This window comes from Crocuta crocuta, unplaced genomic scaffold (assembly GCF_008692635.1).
Source record: "Crocuta crocuta isolate KB4526 unplaced genomic scaffold, BGI_CrCroc_1.0 scaffold48, whole genome shotgun sequence".
Classification (NCBI taxonomy): Eukaryota; Metazoa; Chordata; class Mammalia; order Carnivora; family Hyaenidae; genus Crocuta; species Crocuta crocuta.
In genome coordinates this window covers 13156442-13170099 of record NW_027533089.1, presented here as the reverse complement: position 1 = coordinate 13170099, position 13658 = coordinate 13156442, and the positions used below count along the sequence as shown (strand labels likewise).

The window sequence follows — 13658 nt, the reverse complement described above, 5'->3', positions numbered from 1 at the left end:
TCTGAATGGAGTTTATTTGGCATATGTATTCTCTCCATAATGCACACCACAGCATGTCAGCACTGTGCTACGGGTCTATTTTAAACAGCAAAACCACCATGGAAAAGATGCTTGTTTACAGTATAAGCTGAAATAAGAAGGCACAGTGTTGCCTTGCTGACCTCAACTGAGAATATGCATATCTGGTGACTCAAATTTTTTGTCCCTCTTGGCACATCTGTGAATGAAGTGCTGTGAGTATTGACTTTGGAGTTACAAATATATATCAGCAAGTAGATGATTCACAAATATGGATTCCACAAATAATGAGAAATGACAGTATAAAGGTTTTCAAGTGACTGACATCTTAAATAAAATCATTCATTCATGTACTCATTTACTTACCAAACATTTATTACCAATGACCAGATGCCAGGGACTAAGCCAGGTCTAAAGGAAACAAAGATGAGAAAGAAGCAGTTCCTATCTTTGAGTTCCTATCTTTGTCTAGTGGGGGCAGGAGAAAAGTAAAACAGGCGTAATAGACCTGGAAGACCACGTAGACTTCTGCCAGTCAGAGAAGGGGAGGAAAAGTATTTGGGGCAAAGGGAATGCAGGTAAAGTCATTGAAGTATAAAATGCAAGAGCTGTGAATTCTGCCCACATTGGTAAATTATTCCCTTGTTAATCTTCTGAGAGTGCTACCTATGCTATTCTTTGTTTTTTTTTTTTTTAACATTTATTTATTTTTGAGAGAGAATATGAGCAGAGGAAGGGCAGAGAGACAGGGAGACACACAGAATTGGAAGCAGGCTCCAGGCTCTGAGAGCCCGACACGAGGCTTGAATTCATAAACCGTGAGATCATGACCCGAGCCCAAGTTGGTGCATAACTGACTGAGCCACCCAGGTGCCCCCCTATGCTGCTCTTTGGATTCCTCAAGTAGTTTAGTTGTGAAGTTCTTCACATGCAATGCCATGAGTTTTTCACTTGTTTTCCAGAGGTACAAAAGATACTCTTGTATTGTTCTAAGAGTGCTAGTATACATAAAGAGAAAACAAATAGCCATTTTTGTATGGCCTAACCTACTTCTTAATCTTCTCATACACAAGTCAAGTGCCTACTAAAACGTTAGAAAGAAATTTCCAAAATGGACTTATATGTAATCTCAGTCCACTGTGAAATACCTGCCAATATTTGTAAAGGTACGAAAACTACATAAATTAGGAAGTTATAATTGTATTCTCTGTCAAGTAGAACAAAAACCAAAAATAATAAATGAAGAAAATATTTAGAGAGTCAATTCAAAGAAGGAATATTCTAACACTTGATATAAATACCATAAGTTTTGAGACACTTCTAGTTTCCAAAGAATTCCAAAAGAATACCATGACACATGTTCCACTTTCCTATTTGGCCAGAGAAAAATCTAAACTATGTATAATGCAGAGCATCGCCTCCTTCAAAGTAATAACATATATCCAAAACTAGGAAAGTCTATTAGTAAAAACAATATTTAGAAATAAGTTCTTTGAGGGGCACCTGAGTGGCTCAATCAGTTAAGCATTTGACTTCTGCTCAGGTATGATCTCACCATTCCCAAATTCCAGCCCTGCGTTGACAGCTCTGAGCCTGAAGGCTCTGTGCTGACAGCTCTGAGCCTAAAGCCTGTTTCAGTCAGATTCTGTGTCTCCCTCTCTCTCTCTGCCCCTCCCCTGCTCATGCTGTTTCTCTCACTCTCAAAAATAAATAAACATTTAAAAACATTAGAAATAAACTCTTTGAAATTCAGAATTACCCAGAGAAATGAATACAATCCTAATGTGTATACATAAGTTATATCCAAAGGAAATGAAAACTACTCACATGCCAAATGTAGGTTTCATTCACAAAACATCAATGTAATATATAGGTATAATATTTTTTTGAAAAGAGCTAAGCAATTTTGATGGCTTTTTTAGCCATTTAAAAAAATGGATGTCTTTTTCCAAGTAGTAAGCTGATTAACTGAATAACTTACAAGGAATTTTATACTATTTGTCTAAATGCCAAAAGATTAGTATATCAATATAAATGTATTAATATATCTTTTTTCTAGGAGAGGTTTCTTTTGTTGACTGACATGTCATTTTACAGAAACCCAGAGACATCATTTGAATCAAAACTCTGATCCAAGAACAAATTCTACTACTTCAATATAAAGGGTCCTAAGGAATTTTTTTTAAACATCTGGATGTTCATGTCCTTTCCATCTAAGAGACTTGGGGAGCCACAGAAATCAAAGCAAACAGATAAAACAGAAGACCATAGCACTGTGTGTGAATCTACGAGGGGAAAAAAGTCTTTGCATGTCTGATTATTTTTAAAAAATGGTACCTAAAAGTGCCTGGCTGGCTCAGTTGGTTGAGCATGCAACTCTTGATCTAAGGGTTGTGAGTTCAAGCTCCACACTGGGCGTAGTGATCACTTAAAAAAACAACCTAGGGGTGCTTGGCTGGCTCAGCTGAAAGAGCATGTGGCTCTTAGTCTCGAGGTTGTGAGTTCGAGGCTCATGGTGGGCATAGACATTACTTACATGAATAAATAAAAATGTAAAAAAGAAAATTAATACCTAGTATTAGGTTTGTGTTTATATCTGAAAGGCAAGTGGCCTTTGCACTTTTTATTTATGACCCATGATCCTTAAATGGGCTGCAGCAGCAATAACAGTGATTTATAGGTGGCTTAGGCTTCAACAGAAGTCAGATAAAGATTACAGACAGGAGGAAGAGTGCTACCCCAGGGAAAACGGCCTCAGTGAAAGCATGATGATGATGCTAATTCATCCTTTATTATGTTATATTAAAGAACTATCACACTCTGCAGATTGCTGGAATAGCCACTTTGCATCTTTTGTGTAACAAAGTCCACTGTATTTGATATAATACCTAAGTTTTCATGGAACCAAACCACTCTCTAAATAATGATATAGTGAATTTATTTTTTTTCTTGTTATACCTTTATAGGCTGTTATAACAACTAAAATATCTGAATTAAAAATATAGGCCTTGGGGCATCTGGGTGGCTCAGTCAGTTAAGCATCCAACTTCAGCTCAGGTCATAAACTCACGGTTTAGGAGTTCAAGTCCTACATCGGGCTCTGTGCTGACAGCTCAGAGTGTGCAGCTTGCTCTGGATTCTTTGTCTTCCTCTTTCTCTGTCCCTCCGTCACTCACACTCTGTCTCTTTCTCTCAAAAATAAATAAAGATTGGGGTGCCTGGGTGGCTCAAGTCAGTCAAACGTCCAACTTCAGCTCAGGTCATGATCTCACAGTTCATGGGTCTGAGGCCCGTGTCAGGTTCTGTGCTGACAGCTCAGAGTCTGGAGCCTGTTTCAGATTCTGTGTCTCCCTCTCTCCCTGCCCCTCCCCCACTTGTGCTCTGTCTCTCTCTTTCTCAAAAATAAACTATAAAAAAATTAAAATAAAGATTTAAAAAATTAAAAAATATCTTTAGCAAGTAGTATAAGTTACATTTTACTGTGAAGGGTTTATCATATAATATGCAGTTTAAACAATAAAGGTCAAACAATAACTCTCAAGATCATTGGGAAAATATTGCTAAAGTTAGTTAACTAAAACTAAGAACTAGAGACATTATCACTTAGGAACATTTGTGTTGAGTACAAAATTATATTTATTCATGAGATAGATGCCTCTTCCTCTAATTGTTAAAAACTACAAAAAAGAGGGGCGCCTGGGTGGCTTAGTCGGTTAAGCGTCCGACTTTCGTTTAGGTCATGATCTCGCAGTTTGTGGGTTCGAGCCCCGCGTCGGGCTCTGTGCTGACTGCCAGCTCAGAGCCTGGAGCCTGTTTCGGAGTCTGTGACTCCCTCTCTCTCTGACCCTCCCCTGCTCACGCTGTCTCTCTCTTTCTCTCTCCTGGAAATAAATAAAAAAAAAAAACATAAAAAAAAATAAAAAAATAAAAAAAAAACTGCAAAAAAGGGAAACCTAGGTGACTCATTTGGTTAAGTGTCTAACTTTGGCTCAGGTCATGATCTCATGGTTTGTGAATTCAAGCCCAGCAACAGGCTCTGTGCTGACAACATGGACCCTACTTGGGATTCTCTCTCTCTCTCTCTCTCTCTCTCTCTCTCCCTCTCTCTCTCCCTCTTTCTCTCCCTCTCTCTTTCCCTCCCTCCCCACTGCCCACTCTCTCTCTCAGAATAAATGAATTTAAAAACTTTTTTTAATTACAAAAAAATAATCATTTGTCTATGTTGATCTCACTTTTGCCTGGAACAGTTCAATGACCTGAAGCAGAGGTCATCAACAAGAAAAGTGACTGAAGGCAAACCCTGATGCAGTTGTGAACTGCAAGAGCAGTTTGCTATGCTGAGGCACCACACCTTGCAAATCTCTGGCTGCCTTCTCTGTTTATCATTTCTCCCTGAGAAAATCCTCTTCCATGGGTTCCAGCCCCAACAAAATTTTGATGACTGCCAAAACTCTTTCCCCTCATAATTTGGTCCTGACCGTCAGGCCTATCATTCCACTTGTTTCCGGACATCTTCCCTTCTAGGTCTCACAGAGACTGAAACTTAGCCAGACTAAAGGAAGCATGAGAGGCAGGAATATTCCTTACTCCCCATAGATCTGCACCTCCTCTGTACATGCCCACCTCTGCTTATGGGCCTCCCCTCTGAGGGGGCCGGGCCAGAGACCTCAGAATCATACAGGCTGGGTCCCTTCCCACCTCAAAATGCTACACTCTGCCCTACTGTTTTGACTTCTAAATAGCCCACATGTGTCAACTCCACTGTTAGGGCATCTAACTCACTTCAAGTCCTCACCTGTAGGTGGTTCTTACCTTAAATAAACCCAATCACGGAACTCATTCCCGTCTTGGCATGCCTCTTGAAGGAGTTCTCAAAGTATGCTTCACTGGAATTTTGGTGATCAAATTGATGTGTAGAATTTTTTTTACAAAATCAATCTTAAGTTTTCTTCCATGTATTTTTTAAGCACTTAAAGTACTACCATTTATCTGATAGTGTATGCTACCAACAGTGAAACAAATGAACATTTAGTAAGTGGCAACATCAGAAAAGTGCTGATGTGTTTATTTCGATGGATCTTTTTGACAAAAGTGCACAGAACTGGGACCTTTATATTGACTTCTTCTAATTATTAAGTTTCTATTAAGAAAATTGCTTGTAGTTTCGGGATGGAAAGCAATGTGTCCCTATTTCATGATGTGAACATTGTGGCTTGAAGGTGCTCTACACTAAAGTGAGTTTCAGAACCACTGGGCTCCTCAACAAGTTTAAACTTTGTTCTCATAATCAAGACTGTCAGAGTTATTCTACTTTCCCATTATCACCTGTGCCTGTTATAACACATCTCTATAAACCACTTGCCCTAACCTTAAGTATATCTTGATCTGTTAAGATATACTTGCCTCAGTCCATGTTAGTTTATCTGATAGGGATTTTCTTTCTACCTCTCTGCTCAACAAATTCCATCTTTTGCCCACTCTGTTGATCTCCTCAAGCAGCTGCTTTGTCCTCCATATTTCTACACTTCATAACGTACAATAGGGATAATTATGACATCGGCAACAACTATTTATATGCATGTGTGATAATTAAAAAAATTAATATTTTTGAGAGAGAGAGGTAGAGTGTGAGCGGGGGAGGAGCAGAGAATGAGGAAGAAGCAGAATCTGAGGCAGGCTGTAGGCTCCGAGCTGTCAGCACAGAGCCTGACATGGGGCTTGAACTCAGGAACCATGAGATCATGACCTGAGCTAAAGTCGGAAGCTTAACAAACTGAGCCATCCAGGTGCCCCAACAAGTGTGCTAATTTTTTTATTTACTGATTTCTGCTACAGTGATTTTAGTTTTACTTTCCTTATCTTTTTCATATTTCCTATTCATTTATTCATCAATTACTTTCTGATTATCTAACATGTGCACAATCCTATCCTGGAAATTGTGGATTCAGATGTCACTAAAACAAACAAATATCCCTATGTTCCAGCAGGTTAGAAGTAAACTATACAGGTATTGATATATATTATAATAGAAAAAACAAAACAGAGCAGAAAATTTTTAAAAAAGCAAAGCAAATTCTGGAAGAAAAACTTATAACTATCTTAAATGTGGCCATAAAAACTGGTATCTGAATAAAGCCCTGGGGAGACTGAGCCATGTGAATATCTGCAGGAAAAGTGTTTCCAGGCACAGAAAGGGCAAATGCAAAGACCCAAAGGCTGCAAGCCAGTATGTAGTCCAATAGCTGATACCAGTTCAGATAACCCCAGAAGACACTGAGGCACATGTGAGAGAGATGGCCGGGTAGTAATGACAAAATCTCAGGCAAGAGCCAAGCAGCACTAGCTCACTCGCCCTGCAATTTTCTCCTGCTGACTTGGCATCTGGCAACTTGCTCAGCAGAGACAGGCAGCTTGGGAACAAGTAAGCTCCCTGTACCTTATGGACCATGCAGTAGATGCATTCTTGATAAAGAGCCAAGGATATAGGCAAAAGTATGACTTCTCTGGTTTCCTAGCTTTATAGTATGATCCAAAAATCTCTTCCCCGAAGCTTGTACTGCTTGTCCCTCAGTCTGTTTATGAATTCACTCAAGCATCATTTACCCAAATCCCATTTAAGTGTTCATACAGATACCCATTGCAAGGACTATTTTAAAGCTGTTCTGGGATGCTTTCCAATCAGATGTTCCACATGTGCCCAAACACATTTAGATTTGTGACTCTATGTAATAATCAGTACCTATTTTTACATGCTTATTTCCAGTATATACAAGCCATTCATAAACCTCATCACTGATGCATAGTGTGTCATATTTGATGCAAAGGTCAGCAATTACTTGGAGTTCTTCTTTGGTATATACCTATATGTATTAAAGAAAACAGAAGAGCAGAGCCAATTATGATTCAGCATGTGAGAAAATGATAGGTTGGAAGACTGTATAAAGAGATCAAAGACTCACCTTGCCAATGGGGTTATGTGGAGTGTTTAGTATAATAGCTTTGGTTTTGGAGTTAAATTTATTTGCCAGTTCTTGAGGATCCAATGTCCAGTCAGAACTAGACCATTTTTTCCCATCGACAGGTTTCTAAGTATGAAGAATCAAGATGTGATTTAATTCAATAAATTCATGTTACAAATAAATAACCTAATTGGGGGAGAAAACAGAGAAAGGCATGGCAAAGGTAACTGAATAAATGACTAACAAAGAAAATAACTAAGCTTTCATTCTGCCTTAAGAGCCCAAGAGGACTTAAATCTCATGGTCACACCTACTAAAGGGGAAAATAAACTGTCAATATAAATGGCTGTTAAAGTATGTACAGTCCTTCAAAGGAGCCAGCTATAACTATAGTTAACATGTCTGGTACTGTAACATATCTTGCTAATGCAAGATTCTGTGATTCACCTCAGTGTATTACTCACTTTAGTAAGATTTAAAAAAAAATTTTTTTTACTGTTTTATTTATTTCTGAGAGAGATAGCGTGAGCAGGGGAGGGTCAGACAAAGAGGGAGAAACAGAATCTGAAACAGGCTCCAGGCTCTGAGCTAGCTGTCAGCACAGAGCCTGACGCAGGGCTCAAACCCACAAACTGCGAGATCGTGACCTGAGCCAAAGTCAGAAGCTTAACCGACTGAGCCACTCAGGAACCCCAGTAAGATTTTTTAAAAAGACAATAGTAGCATACTTTATTAAATTCCTGAATATAATAGCAAAATTTAAAGAAAAATTACTTGATTCAAAATTCAACAAGCATTTATAGAGCACCCAGCATATACCCTACACTGTCAGCTAATGGGGAGCAGTGCTATAAAAGTGAGTTAGAAACGGTCTCTGGGGTGCCTGGCTGGCTCCGTTGGTGGATCATGAACTTCTTGGTCTCAGGGCTGCAGGTTTGAGCCCCATGTTGGGTGTAGATTACTTAAATAAATCTTTAAAAAGAAAAAGAGGGGCACTTGGGTGACTGAGTCAGTTGAGCATCTTACTCTTGATTTCAGCCCAAGTCTTGATTTCACAATTCATGAGTTCGAGCCCCGTATTGGGTTCTGAGCTGACAGCATGGAGCCTGCTTGGGAGTCTCTCTCTCTCTCCCTCTCTCTCTACCCCTCCCTGCTCCTGCATGCTCTCTCTCAAAATAAATAAACATTAAAAAATAAAAAAGAGGGGCGCCTGAGTGGCTCAGTTGGTTAAGTGTCCGACTTTGGCTCAAGTCATGATCTCGCAGTTTGTGAGTTCAAGTCCCGTGTCAGGCTCTGTGCTGACAGCTCACATCCTGGAGCCTCCTTTAGATTCTGTGTCTCCCCCTCTCTCTGCCCCTCCCATGCTCGTGTTCTGTCTCTCTCTGTCTCTCAATAATGAATAAAAATGTTTAAAAAAAAACTTTAAAAAAATTTTAAGAAGAAAGAAAGAAAGAAATGGTCTCTGATCTGGTGGAGACAGATAACCACAAAAGATAATGTTACATATAGTGTGAATGTTGATACAACAGGGACACATGGCAAATACAGGATGAAGTAGTAACAGCTGCCCTCTTAAAGATGTTGATTACCTTCAGCCATGGTAGAGATACATAGTAAATCTCAAATGTAATAAAGTAGAAACTTCATCAGTGACAAAGCAATTCTGCATGTTTTTCAAAGCATCTTAAAGTATGTGTATCACATTGGCAAACTTACAAATCTCAGGGGAATAAAAACAGGTGTTGCTCCAGCCATTCTCACCATGGGCTCATAGCAGTCATAGAAAGGCACTATTATTATGACCTAAAATAAAAACCAAACAAGAACATATCGATCATTCGTTCATTTAAAATATACTGTGTGCCTAGTACGTGTGAGGCACTATACTACATGCTGAGATGCAGCAAAGGAAAAGCTGGCCTTCCTTGCTTTCATGAAAGTGGGAAAGGCCATGGAAGAGACCTTAGAGATACACATGTCCAGGGAGTTCTGAGTCTCTTAATGAGATTTACAGAAGGGCTTATAGTGGGGATTCTTGAAATTATATGCAAAACTTTATATATGCCTAGGTAGATTTTTCTGGCGAAAGAGGCCATAGCTCCCATCACATCCTCAAAGGAATGTTCCAGCCAAAAACATGAAGAATTTCTTTAGATTTTAAATGACAAACAAACAAAAATATAAGAGAGGGACGGAAGCAAAAGGCTATGAGGAAAGATAATAGCATTACTCTCCATTATGGAGTACTAATTTATAAGTATTATCCCGAGAATAAAGATGTTTCTGTTTGGTTAAAAGCACTCCAAAACAAAGAGTGGATGCAGGGAGACTAGTTAAGATGCTACTGTTATTGTCTGATGCCCCTAATTTCCCTCTGGTGACCTATATTTATCTAGATTCAGTATTTTTCCCGGACCCGTGAGATATATTCCTTGTTCCTTTGCCCCTACGTGCACTCTCTCAATCACCAGGGGGCTGGCTTTTAGGTCAGTGGGCCAATCCAACCAGTCCAGCTGGTAATCCACTCAGAGTACCAGCCTGGGTCTAGCATCCCTGATTTTTTACTTTTCTATAAGAAAAGTCTGAACACATAATTTATATCCATCATATATATTCAATTTTATTATCTTTTTCAACCAAACAATATTACCTAAAAGTTTCACTTTATTACAGTTTTAATATTTATTATCGTAATGGCTATTTGGGAGTCCACTGAATTCTAAAATAAATTTTCATCATTTGCTTATATAAATAACAATGCTATGTTTATTTGTGAGTATGTATAGTTTCTCTATTTAAAAAAAAATGTTTATTTATTTATTTTGAAAGAGAGAGGAAAAAATGCAAGAGGGGGAGAGGCAGAGAGAGGGAGAGAATCCCAAGCAGGCTCCACACTCAGTGCAATGTGGGGCTCGATCCTACAACCGTGAGACCATGACCTGCACCAAAATCAAAAGTCAGATGCTTAACTGACAGAGCCACCCAGGCACCCCTGTATTTCTCTATTTTTAAATAGTTGAGGGGCGCCTAGGTGGCTCAGTCGGTTAAGCGGCCAACTTCAGCCAGGTCATGATCTCACGGTTCGTAGGTTCAAACCCCGCGTCAGGCTCTGTGCTGACAGCCGGCTGAGAGCCTGGAGACTGTTTCAGATTCTGTGTCTCCCTCTCTCTCTGACCCTCCCCTGCTCATACTGTCTCTCTCTTTCTCTCAGAAATAAATTTAAAAAACATAAAAAATAAATTGTTGAATAAATTCACGATTGCTATTGCTAGATTAAAGAGTGTAAACATTTTTATGGCATGTTATACATACATACAATCAAACTGCTTTAGAAAAATTGGTTAACTATATTTCACAAGTCAATACTAAGTTGTCTTACTTAACTTTTGTTGGCTAAATTAGTGATATCAACCGTTGCTTCAAAAAAATTTTTTTAATGTTTATTTTTGAGAGAGGGAGAGATACACACAGGGTGCAAGGATGGGAGGGGCAGAGAGAGAGGGAAACAGAGAATCTGAAATAGGCTCCAGTCTCTGAGCTGTCAGCACAGAGCTTGATGTGCGGCTTGAACCCCCAAACCATGATATCATGACCTGAGCCGAAGCTGGACGCTTACCTGACCTAATCACCCAGGCGCCCCACTGTTCTAAATTTGCTCTTTTTACTGTGTATTTCTTATGATGTGAAGTCACTCTTCAAAGCCTTTCTCAGCAAAGCCATGTAAGGCCGTTACATTCTACCAGTCATTCAACTCACACAGAGCACCTACTATGCAATCTGCTATGTTAGGTGTTAGGTAATGTGAAGGACAAAGAAATGAACTTTTTTCATTCCTTTTGAGAATGGATTTCTCCCTCAAGGGAACTGTAAGTTCTTAATTAGTCTCTGAAATTCTCAGGGACCAAGATGACCTATCTTTGAACCCTGGTGAGAAATCTAGTACCTGATTTGAAGTGAGAGATATAAAAGAAAATAACTGGGGAGGCAGGGAGGTAAAATTGAAAGAATATACTTGACACTCTTGGCTGTAATTTATTTTTATGATGGGAATAATTCCTCTCTCTTTCTGAAGAGTATTTATTGAGCACTCAGTATTTTAGGGACTGACGGTACAGCAATAAACTGGTTCTCCTGGAACTTACTTTCTACTGTGAGAGACCATAAACAAGAAAACACGGAAGTAAATTAGATAATTTCAGATAGTATTAAACACTACAAAGAAAATGAAACAGGTCAATGTGACAGAAAGTGACAGGTGTGTAATTTGAAAACATCAGATCCAGTGATCAGGTTAGAAAGAATAAAGAAGGTCACGAGCTGAGCCTCTGGGATGCCCCAGCAGAGTAGAGAAAGAGGAAGCAACAAAGGATTAACAACATCAAAGAATGAGATAAAACTTTCAACTATTTTATAGGATTAAAGGAGATTATGTATGTGAAAGTAACTGCACTTCCTTAAGATGTTTCCTTAAGTAGCTTATTGTTGGGCATAGTAGAAAGAATTAGAGATATAAGAGAGAAACATAATACAAAGTAATAGAGGTATCTTATACGTAAGAGGTACAGATAAAGTGCCATGAGAGCTCAAAGAAAGGAATTAACAACATAGATCATGGTAAATATTCAGCAGTGCCTCTCTGGAGCTTCCCAGGCCTATATTAGCAGAGTCATCACTTTTTTCTGTCACTATTGTAAAATATGTATACATTTTACAATACTACTGACCATCACTACTGAGCATCACACACATTCCTATTCACCTGCCTGTGAGTCTATCTCCTCTACTAGACAGGGAACTCCTTCCACACAGAAACTGTCTTTTAAAAATCTCCCACAGTGTCTAGTATAGGAGATCCTCAGTGATTTCTGAATGAATGAAAGAAGTCAGGGAAATGCTGAAGCAAGGGTATTGGAATAATAATGGGGAAAGAGTCCCAGTACTAAAGCAGAAATCACTCAACCTTCTTGTTACACATCTCTCACATGCTGGTGATAACAGTGCTGGGCACAAAAACACACTGACCAAATACTGGCTGATTGAGTTCAGATAAGGGCGATTTTGGTGGTGCAGACTGAAGATTCATTGTCCCCATCATGGCTGGCCCCTTCCCCTTCCCCTTCTCTAGAGAGCCTATAGAAATAAGAAGGAGTCACATACAGCAAAACAGATGAATACCACAGACATATTGATAAATGAAAGAAGCCAATTCAAGAACATATTATGTGATGTGATTCCATTTATATCACATTAAAGAGCAGGTAAAATGAGCCTATGCCGATAAAAGACAGAAGAGTGGTTACCCCTGGTAACCCTGGTAAACTAAGAAGAGGCATAAGGGAGCCTTCTGGGTGCTGGGAATGTATTATATTTTCATCTGGTTTGGGGTTACATGGATACATATACATATATTATACACATATATATGCACATATACACACACACTTACATACACATATATATACACACATGTGAAAAATTTATCAGGTTGTACACTTAAGATCTGTGAATTTTACTCATAGGCATTACATTTCAAAACTAATTAAACATAGTGTAAAATAAGTAAAAGATTCAAAGGCAGTACAAATGATAATGATTGATATAGGTAAGATGGTAATGTTAATATACTTACTTCATCTCCCTCATCAATTAATCCTTGAGTGGCATTAAAAAGAGATCCATATGCTCCTACTGTCACAAGGATTTCATTATATGGATTGATTTGATTTTGATACAATTTTTCATATAAGCAGGATAGAGCTTTCACAAGCGATGGATGACCCTGTTGAATAAAAAAAGAAAAAATCCTTGAATTTGATTATGGGATCTACTTCTTGGAGGTAATTTGGAACTAAACTGAATTTTTAAAATTTGAGTTTTATGTTTATAATTATCCAAATAAAATTTGTATTTTTTACTGGAAATAAAAAATATTCTTTTCCCTACTCTCAGACAGTTCCTACATAAATTGGTCATGAAAACTTGCTAATGACTAAAAAATCCCCATTAAATGATTCGTTTGGGATTCAAAATTCCAACATATTTGCTTTGATAAAAATTGATGTCAGTACCAAATATACCTTGGACAGTACCTTTCTGGACAGCAATCAAATCATATTTACTTTATTTTTGACAGTAAATAAATTACACTGAATAGAGTTGGACTTTTCTGCAATTAAAATAAAAGTGCCTGCATTGACTTGTATATATCCTGAATCTGGTCTTCCAGGTTACCAAAGAGTAGGTTATTATGTCAACCAATGAGCTACAGAGAGAGGGCAAAAGCAAATTCCCCAAAGAAACACCCATTAGTGTTGATGGGAGAGCTGATGTTAGGAGAAAGTAGGACATTCTTCATGGTATCCAAGAGGGGAGGAGTCATCCAAGAGAAAGCTTTCACCAGAGGAATGAAGGGACTATAATGCACAAAGTCTGAGACATGTGGGGAGTCTCAACTCCTTGAATAGCGCTTCCTCAATTATTCTCTTCTATGTTCTCTGCTCTTCCCTCCTTCTCTTTTTGTTCCCTTCCCTTTCCCTCTCTTTGTCTTATTCGGTATCAGTCAATGTTACTTATTTTTTCTTGTTTAGCATGTACCTCCTATTTTTGCTTTTGGAGAATGACCTTGATTTTCCATCAGTTCCAAATGAGAGTCCAAGCGCAGGGTGTGTGCCTTTGTTTGCA

At 38.6% G+C, this 13658-nt stretch overlaps 1 protein-coding gene across 6 annotated transcripts in view; it reads right to left on the bottom strand.

The window, feature by feature from the left end:
- KYAT3 (kynurenine aminotransferase 3) overlaps positions 1-13658 on the bottom strand; it is a 67841-nt gene that overhangs the window by 20445 nt on the left and 33738 nt on the right. For all 6 annotated transcript variants that reach the window (XM_077746163.1, XM_077746162.1, XM_077746161.1 and 3 more), the window contains 4 exons: positions 12607-12756; positions 8694-8780; positions 6978-7103; positions 6758-6878 (listed from right to left, as the gene is read on the bottom strand). In XM_077746163.1, coding sequence (XP_077602289.1) covers positions 6758-6878; positions 6978-7103; positions 8694-8780; positions 12607-12756 — 484 coding nt within the window. The remainder of the gene's footprint in view (positions 1-6757; positions 6879-6977; positions 7104-8693; positions 8781-12606; positions 12757-13658) is intronic.